General features: G+C 39.8%; 1 protein-coding gene across 1 annotated transcript in view; it reads left to right on the top strand.

The window, feature by feature from the left end:
* Window positions 1-22071, top strand: part of palm2akap2 (PALM2 and AKAP2 fusion) — a 66555-nt gene that overhangs the window by 7065 nt on the left and 37419 nt on the right. Inside the window, 2 exon segments of the mRNA XM_010771606.1 lie at window positions 4174-4254; window positions 9274-9395. Coding sequence (XP_010769908.1) covers window positions 4174-4254; window positions 9274-9395 — 203 coding nt within the window.

The following is a 22071-nucleotide window of genomic DNA, read 5'->3' as shown; positions in this document are numbered from 1 at the left end:
CGTCCCTCTGTGTACTACCATTATGTCCCACTTAAAAGTCCTGTGAAAGGACTGTAAATCCCGCTCTGAGTCAGGATTCATTTCAAGGATTTATAGGGCTACATTAATACCAGTCATGTCTGGATTGTCCTTTGTGTCTTTCCGTATTCGGTTTTATATTGTCCAGTGAATAAGGCCATTTACATTCTTGGAAACTCAGATCACCTTCTTCTTGTAAGTCTCGTACCGTCTTTTTGTCCATGCCAGAACTGAGCATGAAAATATGAGTTTTGGTCTTCTTCCAAAGAGTACTTTTGAAGAATTTGTTCGGGCTGAGAACATTTTACAAAACTACTCGTGAAGTAACCACCTAAAAACAAGGGGTTAGGTTTAAAAGGGACATCAGACCCTGACTTTTAGCCTCTTAGTTTTGGTCTTTGCTGTTACTACGGAAGAGTGAAAACTAAAAGCCATTGTGCTGAACTTCATTTCATAGAAACTGTAAGTGGATACTTAGAGTTTTGACCCCTTCTCCCTTACCAAAATGTTTACCTCTGTAGAACAAGAGCTTACTAAATTCTGTGACGTCCATGTGACTTGTGGTTGGCTTACGAAACCAAATAACCCAACGCCAATGTGACACAGTGAAGATCTCCAATGGGGCTTAGCCATTTAAAATATTGAACACGGAAGGATGTGTTAGTGTCCAACTTGTTGGACTGTGTCAGCGGTAGTGGGGAAAGTGATATCCTCTGTATAAGCAGCAGGCCAAGTGGGGCCAAAGACTCAGTGAGTCAGTGTGTGGGAAGTCATGAGTGTGTCGTCAAGAATGTCCACATATTTTCCTGAGGAGGAGGATGTATTCTCTGGGGGGAAATACAGTAAACAGAGCAGGGTCCTACTGCTGCCAATTCAGCTCAACAAGGCTTTCATCTTTTTATTAACTTAGCAGTTTCGGTTGCAAACACGGCTTTTAGTCTTGTTCGAGCAGACAGTGACGATCCCTCCAGCTAATGAATTCTTGTTTTTCTAGTCGCTTGCCTCATGAACTGATCCAACACTTTTTCATAGGAGCTCTATGACCCAAGGGATCTTGGTAGTCCTCCAAAGTTAAATGGCAATCAAACCCAATTCAAGCCAACATTCAGAAGTGTTTGTGTTCATTAAATATTTACAAGACGCGCTGTTAGAAATTCTGATTAATCTGGAGGAGTTTGCAATATTTGTATCATGCCAGAGTCAATTTCTGGGTTACTTTCTTGGAATTACTTGGGGGAATTTCAGGAGGGAATACCAATAGGAAAAACGCTGACGCTGCTTTTGAACAACGGTACATCCAGTAGTATAGTACAAGTAAGCAGGATTTTTTTTCCAGACACCCTGATCGGTAGTAGGTACTTCAGCCAAATCCAATGGTTATGTTTCCCACAGATTCTCAATTAGTCTTAATTTTGAGGCAGGACCGTTTTCACAGTGATCAAATGTACTTTCCATTACATTTCATAAAAAGTACACTCCAAAGTTTGCCACACTACCTGTACTGTATGTTAAATTGGATATATTTGATTGGTTGGTGAAGTTTCTTTGGAAAGATTATGTTGCATTGCACAGCATAAATAGTAGAACCATTGTCAGCATTTTTTGTACAGGACTACTCTCCTTTTTTTTTGTTTTTTCCTTCTCCACATCCCTCTGCAGTGGGCACCCCTACTGCGTCGCTTCATGAAATGAATAAGGAGCCTGTATTTTTTGCTGCAGAGCTGTAAGTCTCAAAGGCCCTTTAGGACAGTTTAGCAACCACTAATGTACTTATTATACAACACTGTGTTTTAAGCAGGCCATTGCTGTGGATGGGAATTGTCCTTCTACACAGCTTGCCTGAAGGCTCTTTGGTTGTGAGAATATATTAGTTTCTACTATCAGTTTACTTATTCGTGACTGTATTTGCTTTTGTGTGTATCTGTGGATTTGTATTTGTGTGTTTTGCCCATTACTGGACCACATGTCCTTGACAGTCCTTGACATCTGGTGACCATTCCTCTGACTGTACTTTACAAGCCATGGGAACGGCTGGTGTGTGTGTGTGTGTGTGTGTGTGTGTGTGTGTGTGTGTGTGTGTGTGTGTGTGTGTGTGTGTGTGTGTGTGTGTGTGTGTGTGTGTGTGTGTGTGTGTGTGTGTGTGTGTGTGTGTGTGTGTGTGTGTGTGTGTCGGAGAGAGATGACCTCAGTTTTGGTGCAGATGTTTTTACAGCATGTGTGCGGCCTTTGTAATGTTTTCTTCGAGCAAAAGTGATACAGTCAAGTTGTTTTACTTCATTTAGTTTTTTTTAGGTCTGTGGTAGACTTGCTCCAATAACTATACTTTATGGTAATCCCCGAAACCTTGGACTGTAACAGCAGCAGCTGCTTTTAAAAACACTTCGCTTAGCAGTGAGAAGCATGTTGTAGCACACATCTGCAGTCCCTGGTTTTTCGTCCATTGGGATCCTTTGTTTCTGATTAACAAAGAAGGGTCAGATCTGTTTGAATGTATTAACACTGTGTTCCTATATGCATCAAAAAGTTGAGTATATTTCTTCCGAAAAAACGCTTTAAAATGATTTACGAACAACATTATCATCTAGTGCCACGAAAAAAGTAATCTTCTAACTGTAATGATCAAAGAGAGGTATTCTAAGGTATGGGTTATTTAAGGGATTAATTCAATGTCTATCACGTCCTGATAACCCAGCCTGACTCGTTCCCTCATTTCCTATCTACTATCTGTGTTAAAGGCTATTAAAGACCACCCAATGTGAACATTACAAAAAAGATGATGACTGATTTGCTGATTCGTGAACACTACTGTTGGTTAAGTTTAGGTCTACTAGATTACAGTTAGAGAACGATTGTCATTCTAAATTGTTTGTGTGAGTAGAGCTTCAAAGAACAATCTCTGGTTTCATATCTGATGCTTTTTATGCCCAATTTATTACTATGGCCTACTAAAGTCGTTATTTGCACACCCACAACCAGCCGGAATATCATGTAAAGGGTGGGAATAACAGACAATGTTTTCAGTTTTTTTGTTCCTAGCATTATTTGGTTAAATGTCCTCCTATTTCTGATCAATCAGTTCTATTCTGTCTTGTTCTGACCTATGTTTCTTCACTGCCATTTTGTTCAGCTATGTCCTTAAGTTTGTTATTCTCTATTGTCCTTCACTCAGTTTTACTCTTTTTCAAGAGGTGGTCTAACGTTAAGTCACATTTTGGGGTTTTCCCTGATGGTTATTTTTAGCCAACAGGAAATGGCCCAGAAATACTGATTCTGCTCCCACTGAGAGAGAGAGCCACACACACATCTACTGTATCCCATGCCCTTCAGACCCTACCATGGTTGCACTGGGATCTGCTTTGTTTATATTCCCATGCATTTCCGTTAGCGTAAATCCAAAGATAGTGACTCCACATTGCCTCAGTGTGTTCAGGATTTCTCTGTATTTGAAACCTCCCAATCACCATGTGTCCAACCCGACCTCCAAACATCAGTCTCATTGATCTCCACATGAAGTTAAGGCTTGTTCTCCCCCACCTCAAATCTAACCTTCACTCTATTTAGAGGTTTCAAGGCCTAATCCATCCTCTTTAGATAGCCTGTGGCCCCCGACCCTCCATAAGCCCTGACTTCCGACCCCTCTAATACTTAATTTTGTTCCTGGATGTCATTTTCTTGCCGGTCTCGTGGTACAGAACACTAGAGATGGAGTCAGTCCAGTGAGGATTTGCTGATCATTATACATCCTTTCAGATCCAAATTCTTAATTAGGATACCCTTCTTAGTTAAAGCCTACTTAGATATATTATTGTCCGTATTGGAGAAATGAAACTTGAACCTAGCTTCTGTGATGTAACCCACTCAGTAGACTAAACAAGACTGTAAGTGTTAGTTGAGTTAAACAGTATACCGTATAAAAAGCCTACTCATCTTTAAATTGAATACATGAGAACCCTAATTGGCCCATTGGGATATTGTCTTGCCGATTACATCAAAACACTCAATCAATACACAAGCATGCATTAGTGCACAACTATTACACCACTTCCACACTTCTACCATTTTTTCTTTTCACTGCCCGCCTATTAAAAACAGATATGACTGTATATATCTGATTGGTGATTTGATTTTTCTCTCTTCTGTTTTTTTGTCTCGCAGGAGAAGCGAAAACGGCAAACTGAGATCGAAGAGAAAAGAGGCCAGCTGGATGGCCTGGTGCTACAACTACAGCATCTCAAGGTTTGTTGCATTTTGTCATTAGCTGGAGGATTTAGAAGGTTACGGTTAAACTTAGATTTGCACAATGGCTATGACCAACAACCTGGGGGTTTACAGTATAACTCGGGGGGGCTGGTGAAATTGCATCCAGTCTGTAGTGCATTAAGAGACCTTATTATACTTTGGGGGTTCTCCCTTTCCTGTAGTGTGTTGTATAGGCTTTTGTGCAATGGTCTGTAAATGCTAAAATCCCGAAGTTCCCTGTCTCGATTGGACATCTTTGTCCACTTCTGTAACATAATGACATCACCATGTAACACTCGCGATTCTATTGGCTAGCGCTCCAACACATTTTACTTGGCTGAGGGGCGGGACATTTCTAAGCAGTTGACAAATAACAACAGAGCCGGCCAGCTAACCAATCAGAGAAGACTGGGCCCTGGTTACAGACAGAGGGTGAAAAGAGGTACTGAACATTTAAAGCATGTAAACATGTCTCAAATACAAATATGAACTTGAATATCAGCACAATATGTCTTATGTTACGGTGTTAAGATTATGCAAAGATAACATAACAAATAATAGCTCCTATGCTGGGTTATAAGCAAAATGTCTGCATTGCAATGTACTTCTGGACTCTGTTTAGTTGTGTCATTAACATCTGTATATTCATAGCCTGAATATGTGAATACATATTTGCCTTTCATTCTACAACTGAACTGACAATTGCAGAAGTCAAGGCTACTGTATGTGTGAGGTAAGAGATGAAGCATTGCTTACAACCTGAGGTAACCGTTAGTTTAAGGTCAAATATTGAGTTTATGGATTACAATGAGGTCAGTGTAGAGGTCAAGGTAAAAGCTTCATGATAGGGTTAGACCTCAGTGGATGAATAGAGTCAACAAAAGTGCTCACGAAAGAGCTTTACAGATGTGTGTGTGTTACAGCCCTTTATCTTTCTTAATCTGCTCAATCCCTGTTCCTTTTTTTCTGAGGATATAGTGCTCGCCTTGACCCCAAACGTCAGTTAAAGGGACACAGTGAGCTCTAGATACATCATGCACCTTTACAGTTTGGTTATATTCCTGCATGTGGCTTTTACACGTACATGCATGTGTGTTTAATCACTTGCGTGCAGGGATAAATGTGTTAGTCAGTTTCTGGCTGACAGGTTGCTGTTCATTCCATCCGAACATCCACATCTCAGCGCCCCTGGCCCCTGCAGCCTTGTTAGACTTTATCCTTGGCTGTTTTCTTCTTTCAAGAAAAACACTCAAATCCCAACACACATAAACATATTCCCCTAATAATTACTGCCAGCTGCTACTGGTAAGCCAAGATGGCGTTTTTCAAGTAAACATGGTTCTAATAGTAAGCGGTGGAGACACAAACTGCTGACTGAATTGTGAGCTCGGAAAAATTAGCAGCTTTGAAACATCTGTAATTCCCCTAGAGTTCTTGAACCTTTCAACCAATGAAGAATTAGTCCCTTGACCTCACATGAGCTCCGAAAAACACATGACCTCTCAAATCGAGACACAAACATCCTTCATTTTGATCACTCGTGGACCAAATTGCTGCACGGATGCACCGTGGGTGTGGAAGTGGCTGTGGTTACCCAATTATACTACAAATATCTATGGTAGCCAGCTTCGATATTTGCAGTAAAATACATTCCATTCTCTAATTAGAGCCTTTAAACACACTTGGCAACAATGACTCCTGTATTAAATTAGTTTGATTCCTACAAGTCTGCGCTTTCCAAATTTTAACACCCACTTGTGGAAATATGGACAAAGCAGAAACATTGATTAAAGCCATGAGCGCAGTGTGTGTTTGACGTACAACCATTTATGAGCGTTAAGCTGTAGCACCTGGGTTTGATCATGGTTTTCAGTGTGGATTTCTACAGTGTGAGCCCAGCTGCAAAACATACTTTGAATCCACTGTAGCAGACACAACACTGCCGGAAACGTGAGTTCATCACTGGCAAGAAAACAAAAATGATATCATTATTATTAAACATGTGACTTTTCCATTTCCATTTTTGCTTCTTGAATTGAATACTGATGCATTTCTTTATTTTTTCCAAGGATGTGGGTTGTTCTGAATGCAAAGTAATAATTAGAACAAATTACACATGACGTTAACTGCAGACATCTCAAACCACTGCAGTAACTACACTTTAGACCACTAGCGTGTGTTGCTGCATTACACAGACCCCCAGGGAAGTCAACACAAGTATTACATGTAACATGTTTACTAACTGATCATAAGAGAGCCAATATAAAGTAGATACAAATGTGTCTAAATTATTGCTTTTTTAAGCCTATCTTTGTTACTATTTTGGAGATGTTAAGCCTTTATCATGTAGAGTATATACTTAGATAAACTGTGTCTTGTAAATATTCCGTTTGCACCTCTTCCTAGATCCCGAGGGATTATTTTACGAAAATAAGACATATAATCTACATCTGCCCCAACCCAAATACACCAGTGCTTTGCCCTGTCTTCCCCTAAACTAGACAGAGAATACATCCAGAGCCAGTGTTCTACTCTGTTTGGTTTGTCTTGCATACAGCGGCAGCAGGCCTGAACTCCAGATGTAATCAGCCTCTGGTCACACAGTACCATTTAATGGCCATTACCTCTGAGTGCCGCACAGCCCGGCGGCATGAGGCAGGCTTTGTAGTCCGCTCTCCAGAGATGTGGTGGCATGGGAGAGGAAATGGAGACTGGAGCCCAGAGATTTGATAAGAACCTCTTGGCTGTACGATTCAAGCCTCTCAGACTGGAGGCGTTCATCTGAGTCTGGAACTATGTAATCATCAGAGTAACCTCACCCAGCATGTTCTGTTGAAGCCTGGTCTAATCAGAATATGGTTGATTTTTTCTCTTGCATTTATACATTTAGAAACTGTGTCTTCGATATTTTATTTTCTAATAAATAGTAAAGTTGTTCTAAAAAGCCCACATTTATTTTTAAGAGTCCAGCTCAGAGGGGTTGTGCGTCAAAGGCTCAACAGGAAATGGAAAAATATTTTAAACAGCGTGAGAGAGAGCAGAGAGCAGGCTGGTTCTCAGAGGAAACAACTGGTCGGTTATTATACAAAACATTATCTAACACTGTTTTGTTGACTACTGAAATGGCCCTAATGCAGTGTTGCTTCTTTTTACTGTAGAACTTTATCGATTTAATTCCACAGTGAGGTCAAAGGTCAAGGTCAGCTACTGTAAGCTTCCTATTTTGTCTTATATACCGAAGCAGAAGTGCACTCAGAGAGTACAGACCTAAGGCTACGACCTATCTCGTAATGGTAACAAAAGTAAAAAATGTTGGTGTATCCGCCCCATTGTTTGGATTCGCTCTAAAATATAGTTGGTTCTTCCTTGACCATTGCTACACACTTCCACCAAATGTCATGAATACCAGGCCAGTAATTCTTCATTAATCCTGATTTCAAAGAGACAAACACACACAAAACATGACCTCCTTGCCTGTGGTATTAAGCAGAATCACATTCATTCAGTCTAGTTGGCAAACAGGTCATGCAACTTGAGATTCAATCAAAATTCAAAATATTTCTGGATTACAACTCTGGCTTCGTAATGAAAATGATCTATGTCAGTTGAGCCTGGCTATCTGGGTGTGCAGCAGCCACATACACACACACACACACACACACACACACACACACACACACACACACACACACACACACACACACACACACACACACAAATAGCCCAGCTGCCACATTCTGACAGCAGGTGGTAAAATGCTTTGGAATAATTTCCGCAGAGCCCATTGTGTGGGGTTTGTCAGTGCGTGTGTGTGTGTGTGTGCGTACTGTTAACTGTCAAATCTACAGCCTAGAGCCAAGCAACAGTTTGACAGAACCAGCCAAAGGTGAAGCTAAGTGTTCCCGCTCAACTCTGTTGTGGTAACAAAACAGAGTACCAGACAATGACAAGACATTAAATACACAAACACACGACTCTGGCATTCATCTTTAAATCGTTAAAGAATAGCAGAAACACCAGTGTGATGGGATGATCTTTCTTTATAGTTGTAATGCACCATGAAGCAGTCAAATACTGTAATTCAGTATGGCATAATCCAAACTGTAATCATTAAAGTACTATTTGTGCTATTATGCTCATTTTCAGATTCATATTTGTATTTTGTTCTTCTACTGTGACATTTACCCATACCAGTGTTGGAGGGCAAGCCAATAGAAGTGCAAGTGTTACATAGTGATGTCAATATGTTATGGAAGTAAACAAAGGACTACAATCTTGGCGTTTTCAGGCAGGTGTGGGAGAGATACTCCTTATGACTTTGGGATTTTAGTCTTTGCAGACCATTTGCACAGAACAGGTGTAGGTTTCTCTGGCTTATTATTATCAAGACAAGGAGTAGTTTAAGCAGATGAAAACCGCCTATTTGGGGATATTGCATATTGTAGGACAACAGCATAAACATTGGCTTATGTTAGGGTGTATATTTAAAACAAATGGCTATAATATAATACTGTGTACACATGGTGTAATTTAACAAAGGGTTTTCTCCTGTGAGTAACAGCTGAGTCTGTGTTATGTAAAAACTGTGTGGGCCTACGTGTTTGTTTATTTTCTGTAGCTCTGCTTGGCATCTAAAATCTTTCACAAGTTACTTTCCATAATGGATGTCCAGTGGTTTTTAAATATACCTGAGAATATCACAAACAGGCTAAAAGAGACAGGCTATTTGAAGAGTGTTAATGTGTTGCTGTAGATCTGTACAGTCTCTTGGAGTCGAGTCGTAGTTAAAGAAGTTCCTTTCATAAACGGTTACCAAAGGAGAACTTCCAATATAATAACTTTGTCAATTATGAAGGGTTTTATGCTGTTTTTTGTCTTTTTATAGGCAGGTAGAGTTGCATATCGTCGGCATAGAAGTTGATCCCAAAGTCCTTGTTTAATGTCACCCAGATGGAGCATGAAATTGTTCTTCCATAAAATGTAACATCCCCTAACGTGTCTCTGTTCTCTCCTCAGTCCAAATCCACGCGTGAGCGATGGCTCCTCCAGGGAATGGGTGCGGAGCAAGAGGAGGGACGGCGGAAACAGCTGGAACAGGACGAAGAACAAGGAAAGAGGCTGGAAGACATTATACACAGGTACGCTAATGAACCCCACAACGACACTTGGATTTGGATTTGTTTAGTCTTCATGCTATCTTCACATATGTTTATGTTACCACACATCTGCTTTATTATCCAGCACTTTGTAGTTCAAATGTTTTCTAACATACCAATCATGTCGGCTGTTTGGCTTTCCCTTCAGTCTCAAATGTAGTCGTCAGATCTGGCAAAGATTTTTTACATCCTCTCCACATGGTCCAAATGGGGAATACTAAAAAGCAATGCTTCAGAAACAAAATGGAAGAGGCTCTCAGCTGTTTTTCAGTCAATATACAAGATATAGAATATACATTGGACACCACATAGCACACAGATTTATATATAACATTTAAATCTGTTAGGAAAATATCACTCGACACCAGGTTGAGAATCAATAATCAGGTACTCATTTATTCTTGCAAGAAGGAGCAGAGTTAAATCACATATAAGGATATGGTTTTAACACACATGGGGTATGTTGCTCAACGGAGCAGGAAAAAACATCAGGCTTAAAATAATCCAAAATACAGGAGATAACAACAAAGTCGTAAATCCAGGTGGCACTAATATCAGCCACGGGTGTCAGAAAAGCGCCGGGTCATCTGCGATGGGTCATCTGTGACGTCTTCTGGACTTCCTTCACGCCTCATAGAAATTAGATATGTAGGAGACAACAAATATGTGTCTGTCTCCTCATAAAGATCAACAACCTGAAATGAAAGGTCGTACACAGTTCAGAATCACACATGATATCAGTCCATTAAAACAAACCCAAAGAGGAGACAACAGTATTTTCTCCAACAAAATCCTAATAAATTATATATATATATTTTTATATACATATATATATATAATTGATTAATATGTTCACTTTTTATAAGCCTGTATCCGGGGTAATACAACTGAAAGCAGTCCTGATTGGCAGGGAAAGGAATCAACTTTTTTTTAATACTGTGTCCTGATTGGTGGGAAACGGTTGCAGGATATAAGAAAATTATTTGCCAGGCACACAAAAATGTCACTGTCAGCCTCAAGCGTAAAGTTGACGTGGAAAACCGCAGTTCTAATGAGGAATGGACGGATAAATACGCGTTCATCATACCATCGTTTAATAAGGCTACACCTGTTTGCCTTATCTGCAATGAAACGCTCGCTGTTGCAAAAGAGTACAATCTCAGGCGTCATCATATCACGCCACAGTCACCCTCGCCGTGCGGGCCGGATGAGAATGTCTGGCGGGCCGGGTGTTGGTCACTGCTATACACCAACAGAGTCAACAATAGCGTGCTTAAAAGACATCAGCCATATTTGAAGCACCTAATAAGAGTCCTTTGACAGAGCTCTAATTCTGGATGATATGTAAATATATTTGGCTCCACACAACCACAATTATAGTGTAGAGTGGTTACAATACACACACTGTAACTGAAGAAGTATTGAAGGTGTGGGATTCTGCAGGGCCGCTCTGGAATTCTGTAACCTTAGAGCAAAATCTATATTTCTCTAATGCATCGGTGTGAAAACAAACACCACAAGCTACTGTACACACATGCATCCTCTCCAAAAACAGACACGACGAGTCGAGAGCTGAAAAGGAATGAAGAATGAATGACTTTAGAGGCTGAAACAAGTGAGGGGATTATAGGCAAAGGAAGAGAGTGGGCATTGAGAAGGTTGGAAAAGGTGGGAACATTTGATTCTGTGGGCACTTCCTGCATTTGTGTCCCTAGGAGGAGCTTCCTGATTACTGTCAAGCATTGCTGTGAGATAAGTCACTGATTCCCCAATGAAGTCAGGCATGAGATCATCATTGCTTTGAATAAAGTGCCAGGCAGTGTGCCAACCTTGCTTTGTATACTTGGCTCTGAGTGTTCTTTTGAAGGGTGTGAGAATTGGGCAGAGCTGCCTCTTGTCTTCTTTGAGAACAATTGGAGGTTTTGCTTTAGTTTTTTAGAAGAAGATGTTATTTTTGCTTAAAGATGGGGTAGGTAAGTTTGAGGAACCGGCTCGAGATACACTTTTTGTTATATTCCATGGAATGCTCTTAACATCCCGATAGCAATGAATATCTGAAGTGCTTTGACAAAAAATCCATTAAAAAATGTCATCTGTGGAAGCCGTAGTACTGTAAAAAGCACGACCAATCATCTGAGCCAGCCCGGTTAAAGTAACTGGATGACCTACCTGCCTGTCAGCCTTCCATCTGTGCACAAACTTATCTCGTGCCCTCATTGGTCATGTGCGCGTTCGTGTGTGTTAGAGGAGGGGCTCTGTAAGGAAGTCGCAGATTTGTTCCGGCTGTGTATTTTCAAATTCTAGCGCACTCGAGCTGGTTTTTCCAAAATTACCTACCCCACCTTTAAGTGATCAATTAACAGTGAATCCTGTGAGCTAAATTAAACGAAAGGGCATCATACGTGCTCTCTGCTGGACTGGGGGATTACTTGTGTGCATCATTTTCAACAGGACTTAAATTACCTTGAGATTACCTTGTATTCAGAATCAGAATACCTTTATTAGTCCCATGTGCATATGCAAATGTGCATATACTGTGAAAGAGGGTTGGTCTAGCATGGAAAAATGCTGACTTTGCTTTGTAATGTGTGCATGGACAAGAACGCCCTTGAAAGTTAATTAAATGCATGGGAAATAAAGGCAAAAGGAAAAACCCCTTTTCCCTGGTGTGTTTTTGGCAAATATCAAGAAGACGGCCTGAAGCAGTAGGAACTGTTGGCATCATGCAGCGTGTAGTAGCGGAAAATGTGACTAATAGTGTAGTGGATGGTAAGGTGGATTTCGGGTTCAAAGCTAATAATGAGCCAACACGCAGATTTGCTAATTCATGGTTCTTGTATTTGATCAGAGAACGCTGAGAAAATGAAGCTTGTGGAGAGGCTCGAGGTCAATTTGGCATCAGTGAGTCAGGCTCACGCTCCGCCTCCTCATCTGTCAAATCTGCTGAAAGAGACTCTGTTAGCCAGCAGCTACTGTAGCTTATCACCGGCGCTGGAATAACATCAACATCATACGTTTTTTTATACTAACACCAGGATAACATTCGCTCTGGTGCAAAACAGAACAGCCGTGAATGGTCAAAGAGGGAGCTTTGTAGGCCAAAGTACAGTTTTGATTGTGGAGCTGCTTGGTGTGAATCACTTCATTCAGCTGCTGTTCAATGGACTTGTTGTCTGGTCCTCTCTTTCAAAGAGGACATATTGCAGTCTGTGGTTTTGATTACTTACAAAGGCAATTAAAACCACAAAGATAACTTTTAGCTCTGCTACGCTGTCATGTGTTCTCCGTCTGGTTTCTCTTTTTCTGAGGGTTGCCAAAGCATGCTCTAATCATTTAAAGAGGACATCATTTATGTTCAGTTTCATATTTGCATTTTTTCTTCTACTCTGACATGTTTACAGTACATGCTTTAATGTTTAAAATATCTTTATTTTCCTCTTTTCACCCTCTGTCTGAAACCAGAGTCCCGTCTGCTCTGATTGGTTAGCTGGTCGGCTTTGTTGTGATTGGTGAACCATGCACAAAAACCTTTATAACACACTACAGGAAAGGGAAAACCCCAAAAAGCATAATAAGGCCCTTTTTAAAGACAGACAGATAAAAATCAAGTAAAGTAAAACTAATAAAAATTGCAAATATCTCCAATTATTTGACAAAAATGCGTGTTTGACAGAGTTGTGAGATGCCTTGTGATGCAGCTGTCCCTTGAATTTATGTGTGTTTTGCTTTAAATATGCATACTTATCAGTTACAAACCTTTACGAAAAACCTGCCACATTCACACACTGTGTCTTTGGTCATATTCTCCGGAGACTCCAAGTTCAGCAAGGATCGTATAACTTGTAGTTTCCTTGCTTGATAGTACATGAGCTATGTAACAGAAAGCATTGTCAAGCAATTACCACGGTGAACTAGGATCTCAGATTGCTTTGAGAGGAGCTCAGCTGTCTGGGATTCATTTCCCAAGGCTTTCAGAGGTGTGTGTGTGTGTGTGTGTGTGTGTGTGTGTGTGTGTGTGTGTGTGTGTGTGTGTGTGTGTGTGTGTGTGTGTGTGTGTGTGTGTGTGTCTACAGTCACACAAACCCTGAACTCGAGCACCCTTAACAAATCTAGTTTACATGAATAACTTTCAAATAGGAGGGAAAACGGTTGATCATTTAGATGTTATGAACAGGACAGCTTGTGTGTGCAATTCAGGCAGAGGGTGTGGCATCTATACTTACACTCTGTGGGAGACCATCCCAGAATATCCTGTAACCCTTACTGATAGGGACAGAGGTGAATAGTAATATGGACACTGCATTATCTGTGTGTGGGTGAGACTAAGGCCATAATCATATATAAACCTAGATTTCCATGAAAACTACACCTACCCCCTCCTGTAAACACCTTTCAAATAGATTCCACTCTCTTGTTACTAAAAACACAGAAGCCTAATGTCTTGCCTTTCCCCTTTTATGGCATCTAGACTAACAACACATGCACTGGTGGACATGTTTATAGAGGAAAGTGACAAAGACAAGGCAGAGGCTCTTTTACAGCTTTTTTTTCATGCACTGGAGAACTCATAGTGGCAGAAGGAGGAGAAACAGCTGTTTCTGCATTTTGAGAACAACTAACAGTTGTGCTACTGTGCTTTTAAATGCATAAAGAAAAAAAAGAAAATGAACAAGCGTCCCTTCAGATTAACCCTATTTGGAGGACATACTGGAAAATGCATAAAAAACAAAGACAACGGGACAACAGCCGTGTCTTTGTGTGGTGTTGTGAGTGCTTCCTTAAAGGGGAAATCACATAAAGTGACTGAGGGAAAAGGAGCCAACAGGGCAATCTTTGAGAAGGCTATTTCATACACATACCTAAGGCTATTGAGCCCGCAGACAGAGAAGGAGAGAAAAGAGCTGTTGGACACACTGGTCTGTGAGCTAGTTGTTAACCCAACTTTAGGAACACACAGAGCGGTGAAGAAATAGCAGCCATTGTGGAAGAGAAGACGCTTACTTAGCAGGGAGTGTGGTGGCGGCAGCAGTGGCAGTTTTACAGATATCCCTATCATTACATGGACAGTCTGAGTAAACACAGAGAAGGATACAGCCCTCTCACAATGTGGCACTGACCCGGGCCGACACGTACCCACACCAGGCTACTTTTGGGTTATTGCTCGTTTTATGTCGCACAGACAGCTCTAGCTATCATTGAAGGGCTGCAGTGTGGCTTTTTTTTTACAGCGTTCCCTGCTATAGCTACAGAACATTAAAGCCAGTGGAGAAGCTATAAACACGAAAGCAGGATGAGTCTGTCCCTTTCACAATACTGTCTACTAAAAGTCTTTATGTGTTTAAGTAACATTAATTATAGTGCACATGTGTTAAGTGTTAACACACTGTTAAGTTTAGTTTATTTGCCATACATTTGTTCACTTTCATTTCACTATACGATCGATTTGGGTCAACGCATCGATTGACTGATCAACAATCCAATATCAGCAATGCAAAGTGAAAATATTGACACTTATCATCATTTTTAACATACACATTTATTTTGAAATTTCCATGGCACTTTAGCTTCTTCCTACAGAACCCAGTATACAAGTATCAAACTCTATTTGGAGCACTTGATTTTGTATCAAATGTAATCAAAATCAACTTTCTGATATCAGCAAATGTTGTATTTTATGCGATGAAACTATATTAAATTGTACAATGATGAAGTGTGTCATTTGATACCTAACTTAGTAGGTCTAAATCACATTCAATAAATAGTAATAAGCAATACTTTGGAGAGTCAGCCTAGCTTTTCCCCCTGTGTCTGTATTTGTCTACTAAGCTAACCAGCTGGAAGCTAAGGTTTTAAATGAACCAAACAGGCTTGAGAGTGGTATCGTCATATCTAAGCCTCTTCAAGAACAACACTTCAGAAAGTAACCCACACAGTTTGAATTTGTTCTTGTTTACAGAGGATTTCTAGCCGAGCCATTCATCTTAATTTCCCTTCTAAGTACCGCTGCTGCTGCTGTGACCTTATTTCTTGAGAGGAGATCAATAAAGCTTCATCTAATCTTGTCTAACTATCAATCAGTTACCAGACCAGAAAACCACTCTTCCAAACTGTGGCGAAGAGACAAATGGAGTCTGTCCAGTAATATACACGAGGTCCAGCCGGCAGTCTGGCAACAGCAAACTGTACTTATTGCAGCTTTGAAATGCCCTGTATCGGGTTACATAATGTTCTAAGAATATGTGTCCTTCTTTTTGAAAAACCACATCGTTTTTAACTTAAGAAAAGTGTGACGTGGTCCTCATTTCTGAGCCCATCAGGATTTCAGAAAACAATGTTAACTTCATCTGAATCCAAGTGCGGTAAGAAAAAAAACGTCAAGAATTAGTCGTGTAATGTGACATAGTTCAGACCGAGACACTGTTAGGATAGACTGGATTTAGGGTCCTGAAACCACCATGAATCATATTGGAGGTCTACACTGTAGATTCAATGAGATCCAACACAGCCTCCTGTCTCTTTTTAGATCCAAACCAAAGACCCAGGCTACAATAAACTTGGAATCCATCTTCTTGTCCAAACAAATCTTCTCAAGCTAAATAGGTTGTCTATACATATTGTCATTCTTTAGTGACACTGGAATGTTTGTGATCTGGCTTATATCCTTGCACACTCTCCTTTTGGGTTGATTTTACAGCCTTCAATGTTAGCATATTAAACTCTCAGTCATTCCAAATATGAATTTCAACTTTATCCATAAACACCTTAATTAGTTTGAAAGCTAACTTTATTTTTGTAATAATGCTAAAGCCAGATCAATGATTGTGACGTTATAGGGCTTACATTAATAGGTTTTGTGTTTGATTGACATAAATGTATCAGCTTTAATTTCATAATGGATGAATCTCTTCAGTTATCAGTTTAAACATTCTCTGGTTCCAGTTCCTCTTAGGTTGGATTCCCCCCTTTCTGTTTTCATATTATTGTAAACTCAATGGGTTTGATTGTTTGTCAGACGAAGCAAGACATGTTGTGACTTCACCTTGAGCTCTTAGAAACTGCGATGGCTATCTTTTACAATTTTGTGGACTTTAAGTGATTAAACGTACAATCTCTGCTTTGTTTACTTTGGCGGCACCTATGGCAATAAGCGGTAATGACAGCTGTGTTTTTATTCTAATTCCCTATTCTTTAGTATTGGAAGTTTCATTATCCCTAGTCAGTCCTCTTTTCTTTAATTGTTTTAGCCTTAGTACACATTTATTCTCAACTCTTGCAGGTTTTTCTGTCGCATTAGCACCACCTACCCTCTCCACTGCCGGGTGTTGGAAACGCGCCACTAACTTTGCAGCGCTTGGGATTTTTCCTGAATGCAATATTGCTTCTTTCATTTTTGAAGTGCACTGTACACAAAGGCCTTTTAGTATAATACCCCTAGCTTCTCAAGAACTCAAAGTCAGTTCTCCTATCAATCAGATGCTGGTATATATTATTATTCAAACCCAGTCAGTGTTATTACTGTAACACCTTCCCAAGACTCTCACTTAAAGGACAGTAGGATATTTTTATAAATACACAGCTAAGTGCTACCATAGCTGCATAAGGGCACATAATAACAGAGGTGGAACACAACAAAGTGCTCCTTTAGTATCGTTTGTACAGTAAGTACTGACATTAATAGTTGTATATCCATTTTGTGACATTAATCCGATATCTGTTCAATGTTGTTCAAGAAATATTAGGTTATACGCAAGTCAAAGAACTTCTGCGGCTATTTCTAATGGAGTACTTGTTTGTCGAGATTAGTATCCCTGTCATGTAATCTACAGTGCTGCCTGTAATTTGCCTCATTGAACACTTTCAACAATAGCACAGATGAGTACTTGGGACAGAGATAGAAAGACATATATAATTCATCATTAGTTGTGTGTGTGAATTTTAGCCAAGTGGCAGTAAATCATTCATGACAAAAGTAGGAAGGAACAAAGAGCTGTATGAGCGCCCATTGTGGTTTAGTGTACTTCCTGTTTGTGATCTGGAAGACAGATCAACACTGAGGACAGAAACAGGAGGGAGCAGAAGAAGCATCTCTACCCGTGCAAATAGTGTGTGTGTGTGTGTGTGTGTGTGTGTGTGTGTGTGTGTGTGTGTGTGTGTGTGTGTGTGTGTGTGTGTGTGTGTGTGTGTGTGTGTGTGTGTGTGTGTGTGTGTTCTTTGTTAAGCTCCACCATTGAGCTCTCCATTGATTTCTATGCGGTTGTGGTTGAAGGTGAAGGCCAGTGATGTTCTTTGTCGATGTGTTTCATGTGATAAATCTTCACAAGTCAACACTGCTTTTATTTGAAACCCTTTATGTAATCACACGGATAAAAAGCAAGTGTTAAGAAGAACCGCTGGAAAAATGAGCCACATCAGAGGCTGCGTTTAGCACCACACTAACACTTCTTTAATATCACTATACTTTAACCCTCCCCCATTTAGCATTCATGAGCAGTACATGGACTTTTAATACATGGCTTGGTTTAATTAAGTTGTAAAGAGATCTAAGGACATTTTATGGGATTATCAGTGTACGTTATTTGTCAATATTGGTAATCTCTCCTAAGAAGAACAATCGAGCGGTAATGCGAGGTGTTTCTCTATTTTGTGGAAATGGCAGTTTCAAATAAAATCCTCTTTTAATCGTCAAACACATGCAACAGCTCTGCACACACATTGAAATATAGGCTCTGACTTTCCAGGTATTGGAAGTTTAATTAACAGATAATGTACTTTGTAATGTATTTGATTATCTGTTTATACATCAGCCTCCACTAATGGATTCAGTATAGTTGTAGACCGTACATTAATAAATAATATCTGCTTACAACTACATTAATATTATATTTTTAAAAGGCTTATTTACTACTTAAACATGCATGATCTGCAATTGGCAATACCTTTTTTATTATTATTCTGCCTTACTTCATAATTGGACATTGACACGTGGAGGTTCACCAAAACAGTTCAACGGCCATATATAGTTTTAAATTCGGCCACTTCCCTTCCTGGACCGCTCGGAAAAAACAATGGCCCCGCCCACTGATACTTCCCTCAGCCAATCAGATTTTATTCCATCTTCCATTGGATTTGTACGGCAAAAACTCCTGAAGAAGGAATGCACCTATATCTCCAATCACAGACGACACACATACAGTATCACGTTTAAATACACACACAGACACACAGACACAAACACATAAACACACACACACATATACATCCACCCAACACATAAAACCAGATGTCTTCCTCCTCGTGTATAATGTGAAAAGCGGTTGCTGCCCAGCCAGGGGTATCCATGGCAACAGGCCCGTGGTTGGTTGACGGGGCGGGACAGTGACATCACTGCTCTCTTTCAGGATCGCCACAGAGATAGTAACACCGCTCGACACAGAAGTATAAAGAGAGGAGGGCGAGCAGGAAATCAGGAGGAAGGACGTACAGTGTGAGGTCATCACACACACACACACACACACACACACACACACACACACACACACACACACACACACACACACACACACACACACACACACACACACACACACACACACACACACACACACAGTAAAGCCATAGGGTATGCATATTTTTATTTACTTCCCTTTTCATACAGTACAGTATTTAATTATTTAAACACTTGTTACTGTAACTGCATGCTCCAAAAGGGCCCGTAATTAATGAGGAATAAAGCCTGAAGAGGCATTAAAAAGACCTCTGATGCTAATACTGTGTTGCCCTTTCAGAAAATCTCCTTTATAATAGAGTTTGATCACATAAGACAGGTCAAACAATCCACCCATCGTGTTACTTCCAGGCATTCTCTGCTCACTCTCTGGTCATGTTTGAGGTTTGAACACTTGAGGGTGCCAGACACAAATAAGACCAATAAGACAGGCTTGTTGACACATTCAAAGACAGTCAAATATCCCTGTATGAATTCCATTGTGAGGCTTTATTGAGAGGTTTTGATCCAAAATAATATTTGTTGCGGTTGCGGTTTGCCCTGATGTTTTAGTAGAATGTGTATTTTGTGGATGTTTAAATATTTAACCTTTGTATCTTACTTTCATATCCACTTCCTACATACCCTTTCTAACTTCTGTCTTGCCAACCAACTTTTTTTTTTCTTCCACTGGATAAACTCATTAGGCTACAAAGACAGTAGACCTTTCAGAAGTATAACAGTGATTGGAATGGGTTTTCAGCTGTGACTTAGATTAGACCAAAAAGGTATTTAGTTGTTCTAGGGTTATGAGTCATTAACAAGGATTTATGAAGGATAGATGCTGACATGTCTTTGATTTGTTAACGTGCTCCTCATAAAACAGCTCCTGGAGTGATGTAATAGGATGAGGAAACCTGCGTCCTCCTCCGGTCACAAATCTTCTTTCTTGCCCATTTTGACATGACCTCATGCAGCTTACAGGAAGCACAAGTAAAATCAATTTCCTGCCAGAAAGGGAAAAAAGGAAATGTGATAGGGAGGAACAGGGTCACACGGTCTACGTTTATTTATCTTAATGGAGTTAGAACAGAATGTGCTCCTCCGACTTCTTACAGTTCTGAGTTCAGTAACCGACAGTTCGCAGAGTTGGTTGCTATAGTGACAAAAAGTGTGTTTAACAAGACACTTTTAACATTGACTTGTGTCACATAACACAATTATCACAATAAGTAAAGTAAGAAAAGTCACATTTTCAAATGTGTATATCTACAGCTTAATATTTTGTAAATCTAATCATACATAAATTGTTTTTATCTTCCACAAATTTCTTTCCCACATCCTCTCAGCATGTCCTGCACTAAAAAGTGGGCTACACCTTGTACTAAAAAAACAAAACCAAACATTCTGTTTGATCAGGGCCCAAAGTCTTACGACCCTCTGGACTTCGCATAAACATTTTGAAAAGGGGCAAAACAACCACAAAGAGACTTAAAATGACTAAAAACAGACACAGAATGGCTACAAAGAGACACAAAACCACCTCAAAGACACGTAAAATCACTAAAAAGAGACACAAAATGACTAAAAAGAGACACAAAACCACCTCAAAGAAACTTAAAATGACTAAAAAGAGACACAAAACAACTTCAAAGAAACGTAAAGTTACTAAAAAGAGACACAAAACAACTTCAAAGAAATGTAAAATTACTAAAAAAAAGACACAAAATGATTTTTCTTTTTAAAACACCGAGCAACCACAGACAAAGAAAAACACCAAAAATATGAAAAACTCTTAAAATGACTACAGAGTTTCACAATGAGACACAACAACTACAGAGGGACAGAAAAGGGCCTCAATGAAGTGAGACCAAACCGCATAGCATTGCTTGGGGACTACATAGAGACACACAATCATTGAAAGATGCGTAACCACAAAAAATATAACAAAAAGAGGCCTAACAACTGTCTATTTTGTGTGTCTTGATCCTAAATAAGATACAGGTGGTGGGGCCTCTCGCATGTCTATGCCCAGTGGCCAATTGTCTTATGATCTCTCCATGCATTTGATACATTCAAAAGTTCAGCAGCACAAAAAAATAGCAGAGATTACCCTTGCTGCGAAAATACTTAAGGTTGCAGAAATGCACTGGCGTATATTCAAATAATAATACACTTCTTCTACCTTGATCTCTCTAATATACACCTCTCACTCTCTTTTGTCTTGTCTTCCTTCTTTTCTTGCTTCTTTCACATGTTGGCCAATATGGGATACATCAAGGCAAGGCAGATTGAGCGTCCTTGAATAGCTTTGTCATGCATTCACTTGAGGTTATTTTGCACACATATAAATACATTTCAAGTGGTCTAATGACCTGAACTGATAACACATTGTGGTGCAGTCCTTGCAGTCTTTCCAAGGTTGGGTTATTGTTTCTTGTTGAATTTTGCATGTGCAGTCCAGAATGACTATTAATAACCACTGTCTGAGACCTTAAAAAAAACAAAATACTTGACTAGTATGAGTGCTGACAGATACAGCACAGGTACCAAGTTACTATCACATACTTGATGGCTACTAAAATATACTACGCATATGACCAACATTTAAATGATTGAGGTACTAAGTTGCTATCAAGTTCCAATCTAACGGGACCCTGATATATATATACACTCTGATAAAATGCTTTTTCTCTTCTGAATAGACAGTGTTTTTTTTAAATGGCTTACATGCATGTTGCTATATTTGTTATAATCCTGGCATAGCTTGCCAAGTCTTGAATTGTCTCATTTCTAGTAATACTGAACGACCCCGAACTATGCTGATTATTTTCATCCAGACAATGGTTTGAGAGCAGGCTGATTTTATGATAAGAAAGCAACATGCTTATTAAGATTTTTAATGTTAACGGGTTTCACATTGAGAGTAGAGCATGATAACATTCAGCAGGGACGAATTATCAAAAGGTTATTAAGTACTGCGACTTCTTCAGTGTGCATGCTCTGTCTCTGTTTTATACCGTACGAAGATACCTGAGTGAAAGGTTAAATTGTATCAATGTAATATACCATTAATCTAAGGTTTCTGGGGGTCCAAAAGAAGAAGGTATTTGCCTTGAAAAGGAGTATTTCTAGGACCACACCACTGTTTTCAGCCAGCTGTTTAACATCCAA

The sequence above is a fragment of the Notothenia coriiceps genome, unplaced genomic scaffold, assembly GCF_000735185.1.
Source record: "Notothenia coriiceps isolate Sejong01 unplaced genomic scaffold, NC01 NC01_scaffold00010100, whole genome shotgun sequence".
NCBI classification, from domain to species: Eukaryota; Metazoa; Chordata; class Actinopteri; order Perciformes; family Nototheniidae; genus Notothenia; species Notothenia coriiceps.
Note: the sequence above shows the minus strand (reverse complement) of the source record. Positions and strands in the feature narration are given on the sequence as shown.